We start from the raw sequence: 8,108 nt of genomic DNA on the forward strand, positions 1-8,108 counted from the left end.
TTGAAACATGATGAGGCAGCACATAATACTGAACAATTTGGTGTTCCTTCTAGACACCTAGTAACGACCTCACATTCGATAACGCGACCAACCAGGAGTTATATGGGGGTAGAACAACAGTAGTTCTTATCAGTAGCGACCATGACGGGACAAATGAACTACACACCTTTAATTGACGCGTTCGAGGCAACCAAAATTTGGATAGTGACTCACTGTTTCAATTTAAGCGGCCGCTTCAGTTTCAAAGAATTTAATAGCCAAAAGAACGATGAATCATTCGTGCTACGTGAAGCAACTACACTCGTGATTCTAAATACGATAACATGAACAATTTGTTTGCATGTGCATCCAACGGTTGTCTTTCAATTACTCCCTATGCATTTGCTTTCACATTCCGCGTAGACGATCTTTTTCGATATCGATTGAAAGCATCAGAACACATTCTAATTACTCGTCAATTTAAGTCAACAATTAACGAGCGAAGCCGCTGCACTGGAAAAACAAACACTGGAAGGCTCCATTCACTGGATGCTTGGACATCCGCTAACGAATATACAAAACGAATTCACGGATCGTTACCTTCCAAACCTGTCACCGTGTTCGATGGCACTGCAGAACTGACGGAGCAGTCTTTAGCTACCCCACCGACTAGGCACACCCAAAACACCATTAAACAAAGGCGAAGGTCTCCTGGTTAGGGTAGACCGTTACGAGTACCAGCAGCATTTTCCACCGAAGTTACACCGGCAACAGTCACTGATAAACCCGCTAGAGTTGGTTGGGTAGCGTGGTACAAGTTCAATGGCATACCAGGGCCAAGGTACCGGCAGTGTACGCTAAGCCATCAGGGAAGGGTTCTTTCACGCCAACGCACGCCGATAGAATGTTATTTCGATAAACACGATAAACCAAACAATTATAGAAGAGAATATTTATATAAATATTTAATATATATATACAGGGTGAGGCAAAAAAACTGCAACACATTTAAAACGCCATATATTTTTCATTTTTGTTTGGAATTTTTTGAATAAAACCAAAAAACGTCGGGAATTTCATAAACTTTCAAAATCAGTTCAGTTTTTTATGGTATGTTACTGTTTGGGTGAATTATGATCTTGAGACGGTAGAAGAAACCATCGCTCGTTGCCCGCATAGTGCTTTGTGGTATTTTGGCTCATTCTTAGAGAAGCGTCTGCATAAACTGTTCAAAACTATGTCATTTTTTAGGTCTATCCTTGCCCTTCAAAATACCGCAAACGGACAAGTCCTGCGCTTTTTGCGCCGATAGATATTGACAGCCAATGAGACATGGAAATGAAGTGTGAAATGTTTCTTTACGCTAATTTCATGTCTCGGTTGCTTTGAGGGAAGGTACAGAGGCCTTTTAGAATCTCTAGGGGTTTCGCATGAATTGTTTGCATTTCTAGGACTGCAATGAACCTTTTAATAGCTTTAGAAACATTAGTTTGTTGATTTATATCGGATCCACCGAACGAAAATGTGCGAATAATGTGAAAAATTGCGTGTCATCGCATCTCAACCCATTATCAACCCGGTTTATGCGTCGTGGTGGCCAGCCGAGAGTGTAAATTATCAGCTGACTTTCCTGGAAACTAAATCCCATATTTTTTTTCGTTTAAAAACTACAGGATAACGAATGGTTTCTCATCAAAGAAAACAAAGTTCAGAATTTCATCACTTGCGGCCAAGCGAAGCAAGGCCTCTTCACGATCTCAAGACCATAATTCCTCCAAAGAGTAACATACCGTAAAAAAATAAACTGATTCTGAAAGTTTATGAAATTCCCAACATTTTTTGGTTTTATTCAATAAAATCCTAACAAAAATGGAAAATATATGGCGTTTTAACTGTGTTGCAGTTTTTTTGCCTCACCCTGTATATATATATATATATTTAATATTTAAAGATCTAAATTTCTTAATTCAAGTCGCGATTTTCGATTTCTATGATTTTAAACGAACGGTATTCAACATACAATCCATGAATCTGGATCATAAAAAAGCCTGAACACATGGAACATATTCATTTCGACTACGCATGATGCTTTACTTATCTAATTCACCTGTACGATTAATTTTAATATTTATTTCTATTGGCACTCACCTGTTGCTATTCATCCCAAAAGGATGCCCATAGTAACCATGCTGTCGGTCGTTTAGAAACGGCAGCAGATCATCGCACTGCACCGATTTGTCCTGGAACTGGCGTTCCACCAGCTGTGTTACCTCGACCAATGCATCTCCCTCCTCATCCGCCACGTCCACATCACAGCATGGTCCATTACTGGCTGATTTCGCTGATTTTTTCCCCATTTTTTCCATGCGGTACCAACGATTCTTTTTCTTTTTCTTATCCACTTCCATCTCGTTCACGGTACTCTTCGTATTCACCTTCCCGCCGGAATCTCCCAATGCCGCCATGGTACGCTAGTGCTGAATATTGCAATTACTTTCGAAGTTTTGTACTTTTCCCTGCTGAGATCATCGGAAGCATAGTGCTAACGTTGCACTGGAAGAATAGGACAAACAAAACTCAAATGAAAACAGTGCATCGTTAGCATCACCGACGAACACTAATATTCAGTGTGTACTGTGATGCAGAACACGCTATTTATGAACACGCTTGGCGGAAGCTAATCGACATGATGATCACAGTGGCGCACCCTTTGGTCGATAAAGGCATACCAGACGCTTTTGCCAATCAATTTTTCCACACTTTTTCCTAGGAACTCCTTACTATTCGGTCGCTGTCTACAACAATCATGATGGTACCTTCTATTCTGTTGATTGGTTAGACCATTAAACCATAAGTATGAGTCACCAACTTGCCCGCTTCGCTGGTTCCTTGCATTGCGTCATTTGGTAAGCATGTTACGAGCGAAATGCCAATGCTAAGGATATCGAGCATAAAGAGAGCGTTTTGGCATCCGCCGTAGCACACAGAGGCCTTGTAGAATCGATTTTTATTTTCCAACTATCCATCATTTTCCTAGCCGCTAATCACTCCAGTCTTTGTTGCTGTGTCAGTATCGAAAGCGAAAGTTCACGAAACACGCACACGCAAGCGTTTCATCTTTCGATTCGAAGTGAATATTCCATTCAGCGTTATGTTTAATACAGTGCAAATATTTTTTAAAGATATGGCTACCGTATACACTGTTACTACTACTTTTCACCGACTTATAAACTTATTTACTGACTCAACTTAGCGTAGCAACACAACACATCTGCAGCATTCACTTTCAATAGAATCACTAGCGTTGTGAGGCTTTGCTGGTGCAACGTTTCAAATCATCATACCACGAGATGCAAATGAAAAGGAAACAACGATCCTCTTATGTACAATGGGCACGAGTAAAGGGGGTGAAGGGTGACGCTTCTTGAACAACTCCATTTCTCCATCGAGGGCAATTATGTGTTTCATTCGCCCGTAGAAACACTTGTTTGTTCCACATTACATCCGTTGCTACTTGCTGATTATTTGGGCGTCGACGATCACGAGCAATCGCCAAGCAACGAAGTGGGGCACGCATTATATCATTTATCACTGTTCCAGTATCACTGATTCACCAATACTAGAGAACACCATTGGTACCAAACACATTTTATGCTTTGTTACAATTTCACTAGAACGCGTATCAACAACTTTTTGCCAACGGAAGAAGGGAGCTTTGAGCATGCAAGCAACGTAACTTGATCATACGCCAATATTTTGTGGAAACAATTATACGTGAGTCTCGCAGACTCTTCTTCTCAAATTACCGATCGTGACGAAAGCACAACTTAAACATTCGTCTTACGCTTTTTGTCTGTAAGAAATTAGCAAATATCGATGTCTTTCACGTGATTTCAGAATTTAGAGGTCCATTTCATAGTAAACAGATGGCCAAACACGTCTTGGTTAATCCAGGACGCGTGCAACGGATAAAAAACAACCACAGAAAATTCATAATCATAAATCGTTTAGGCTGCACAAACAAAACACGCAGAAACTGATTACACACTTTTCACACACGCTGACAATATGATTAACAAAGTAAATAACTTATGATAAGCACCGGAATGCGCTTCTCGGCTCATGTTTAAATTATATCACCGAAATCCAGCTTATCAAGGCAAAACTATTTAGATCACTTGCCAGCATCCATCCCTGCTAGTCACCATTCAGCTATCTGCCGGTTCACAATATAATAACACGAACACGAAACACCGTGGCGCACCACACCACATGTGACACACCATGCGCGTTTATGGGCCAGCCCGTAGGACGCTAACACTTGCGTTTCCGACTGAGGGTAGAATTGTGCGAATAAAGCAAAAATAAGATCACCCCATCACGGCACATCCAACGCGAAGCACGATGAACGTCGACGATCACGATCACAATGCACTACGGAACGGATTGATCACCGGAAGGGTGGCGACGAAAACGCGCTCCTCCCAAACCCATTCACCGATGGAGGAGTAATTATGTTTGTTATTTCGTTTGGATGGTACCCTCTTCTAACGTAACGCACTGCTTCGCTATTAAAAGGTGCACTTGTTGATGGTTTCGGATATGCACCAACTCGGAGTGGCTCGCAAAATTTACCGCTACTGTTTTAGTGCAAAATGTGCACCGCACAGAAACAACAGCACGTACACCAAGAAGTTGTGTAACTCTCTGTGATACCGCGCTCGTCACAGTTGTCGCATGCCGGTACGGAGCACATTCTACTTTACAACCGCACTACACCGTCAGTGTCAAGACAGTGTGTTTCATTCGTCAAGCATTATTATCTGAAGAGAACCCCGGCCTGGCAGAAGAGACACACACCGGACGCCACTAATCAGACGCCGTCGTCGTCGTCGACCACGTTGATCTAGAGCACCGAATTGCCAACCTCGTGGGTGGATGGAGGACGCTTTGTCACCCAACGCTTTGAAAGAATTCACTTGCTTGCAAAGGAATAGGAAAATTCCCTTTCGAGAATCGATCTCTGATACGCTACGCGATGACACAAACTTTTATGAAGGATGCTCTCCCGAGTGGTCGCACCTCGTGGCCACTCGTTAGTCAACAACCACCCCCCCCAAACACTCACACGGGAGGGGATCGCGGAGTTCGTAGAATCGGATGTCGCTCGGATTCTGCTCCGAGTGCCCGGGGAGCCGGACGATGATGGCATCAACACAGCGCACACATTGGACCAATTATAGGCGCCATGCCAATGGATCTTTACCAATTAAACCACACAAGTCACTGTACCGGCGAGCGGAGCACCATTCTGCGCCATGATATTCTGCGAACAATGTGTGACGCGCCACGGCCCCGCGTACACGCCGATCGATGGTCCGCTGTCTGGCGTGGTTCGGAATCGTCTGATGGGGCGGCCATTCGCCGGTTCGGTCTTTCGTATGCGCATGGTCCGCGACCGTGAGACATGAACCTGCTGTTTGGGATGCTCGCGGTGGACACAAATCGCGGCAGAAACGTGACGGTGGATGGTGGAGAAGACGGGGGGCTCCACATGCCAGACCCCCCCTACGCGACCAGTCAACATCGTGGCCAGCGAAGCGTTACGCACTAGAGCGCACGAAGTCACGGTTCTATGGTTGCTATGGTAACAAAACAATAGACCCCACGGCACGACTACTGCATTTACATATGTGTGCGAGTGTGCTAGAATTGAATGAAGATTCGTTTGTAAACAACGGCATGCTCTCGGTCAGGTGTGTACAAGTTTATGCTGCCGCAAGGGATGTTTCATTAACAGGTGCATTATTGAGTGTTTGAGGCATTGGAATCTTTTCCTCAAATGAACAAGAATAGTATCTGATACGTTGTTTAGTTTTAATTTACCGGTGACCAATGTCACGTCATGGACATTAATGGGTTTCGATCAGAATGGATCCCTTCGCTTAGGGGCGTTAAAGAACGCCATCACTCCGTTGCGACACGGAGGACCGGAAACGGGCACCTGCATTTCCAACGCCGACACGCCGCGATAGCCCACGATCAAAGTCACCAAAGCGTGACTCTCGCCTACCGCCCCCTTATGCTGCGTTTATGCTGGCTGTGGAAACTCACGATTTCGAGGGTTTGAACTTTCGAACAACTCTCGTGGCCAACACCAACTCGCTCTACCCAAGCCCGTTAACTCTTTTTTACCTGCACGGCACGAACGAGAGCTTTCACGATGGATTTTTTGATTGCCAGCACGGAAATCTGATTATGTTCTGGGTCGCAGCCGAACGATGCCGAACGGCCCAAATTGACCAGTTCCGATAATTTGTCCAGCTACTTCCGTTCTAGCGGTGGTTTTGTGATGCGTGATGGTGGCGCGAATAAATAAATTAGTCTCCCTGGCGCTACCGTTGTCCGCGATGCAGCAGGTTACAGATGGTGCATTTCGTATTTATGGGTTTATTTCCGTTTGGTTCGAGGCCGTGCTCTGTGGAGCAAAGGTATGGGGCTACGCACATTTTGGGAATCCTGTATGGTTGTGATTGTGCTGGATTTTAGTTATTAAAGAGCATGTATTACAGTACGGCTGATGCGTTGCCTTGTTAAATGCCATCATAAAAATCTGTTTTTTAACCTTCTTCTTTGCGCTGTTAGCTGGTGGTTAGCTAGGGTGGTCCATCAAACTGCTGGAAAACGACAGGAATGAATAGAGCAATTGTTCGAATACTACACGAATGAAGGTATTAAGGTATCGGATTCTCGTACAAAATCATTACAAAAAATCATTAGGATTTTAAGAAAGGTTTTTTTGGTTTCTGACGAATAATTGCTACACAATTAGCGATTAGAAAACACTGGTAAATGATACATTAATTGTATTAATTGTTGAAAAAAAGGCGAATTACATGGAAATGAAAATTGACGACGACAAAAACTCTTCGTGGATAGTAGTAATGCAACGTTTTAATTTTTTCTTAAGGGGGGCTTCGGTATTTATTTATTTTTTGTGACACATATTTTTAATCAATCGAAGCAAAACTGACCTAGTTACAGTTTTTTTTAAATCCGCGTTTCATACAAAGCCCCATGCAGTTCGCTGGTTTGAAGAGCGTTTCCCAAAACCAACGTTTTCAAAGTCGGTGCTCATCGTACTGTAAAAACTACTGTACCGATTGATTTGAAATTTTCAACACATAATCTGTTCACTTTTTGCCAGGTAGCCTCGTTGAAATTTTATGAAAATTGTTGATACTTTTTTTAAAACAAATCTTTAAAAATCCTGATTTTAGGCAAAATGGCAAAAAGCATCACTTTTCCAACTTCAAAAATCTGCCAAAAATCGAAAAATATGAAATTTAACAAAAACTCGACGGGGCTACCTAGATAAACTTATAAAGATGATTGATTAGCATTTTTCTGATGACCCATCACGTAGATACGATGGGCACTGTTTTTGGTGCGAATCAAAAGACTTCACCCCTAAGACTTAAAGCGACGAACCCGGTTTGATCAATGTGATCACTTTTTCATCTTCAAAAATCTGCCAAAAATCGAAAAATAGGAAATTCATGAAAATGATGATGAAGCTACCTGCATAAACTTATAATCTTTCAAACGAGTATCGATTTGTATTTTTCTGATGACCCATCACGCAGCTACGATGGGGACCGTAAGAAGTATCTTATCGAAGACACGACTGCTGAAATTTGTTGCCATGGATGGAGTTTGTAATGAATCTTCCCCAAAATAAAATTAATAATTCTTCAAAAGTTGTAGTTTAATATGCCATTGACTTGGAAAAATAAAGTTGAATGGTTGCGTCACAAAAAATCGTCGAAAATTATCCTTTTTTTGGCCAGAAATTAACGAAGCCCCGCTTAATAAAATTGGACTCATCAAGTTAACTTAACAGATTGTGAGGAGACATAATAAATTCGCAAGGCAGAGGCAGAATTACGCAATTTACAGATTACAGAATTACATTTATTAATTGACGAAAGTTTATGAAAATCGTTACCATTAAACTAATTGTTATGAGCCACAAACAAAAATCACCTGCTTTCCATCGACTGATCTGATAGCTAATTCAATGCCGGTAATAAAACCGCTTGCTGCAGTTGATCATGATCGGCGATCGT

The 8,108-nt window shown here is 42.4% G+C and overlaps 1 protein-coding gene across 1 annotated transcript in view; it reads right to left on the bottom strand.

The window, feature by feature from the left end:
* The window catches only part of LOC126578957 (protein unc-13 homolog 4B-like), a 20,486-nt gene extending 18,097 nt beyond the window's left edge, over window positions 1-2,389 (bottom strand). The window contains exon 1 of the mRNA XM_050242111.1: window positions 2,128-2,389. Coding sequence (XP_050098068.1) covers window positions 2,128-2,387 — 260 coding nt within the window. The 5' untranslated portion in view covers window positions 2,388-2,389. The remainder of the gene's footprint in view (window positions 1-2,127) is intronic.
* Window positions 2,390-8,108: the final 5,719 nt, after the last annotated feature.

Source organism: Anopheles aquasalis, chromosome 2 (genome assembly GCF_943734665.1).
Source record: "Anopheles aquasalis chromosome 2, idAnoAquaMG_Q_19, whole genome shotgun sequence".
NCBI classification, from domain to species: domain Eukaryota; kingdom Metazoa; phylum Arthropoda; class Insecta; order Diptera; family Culicidae; genus Anopheles; species Anopheles aquasalis.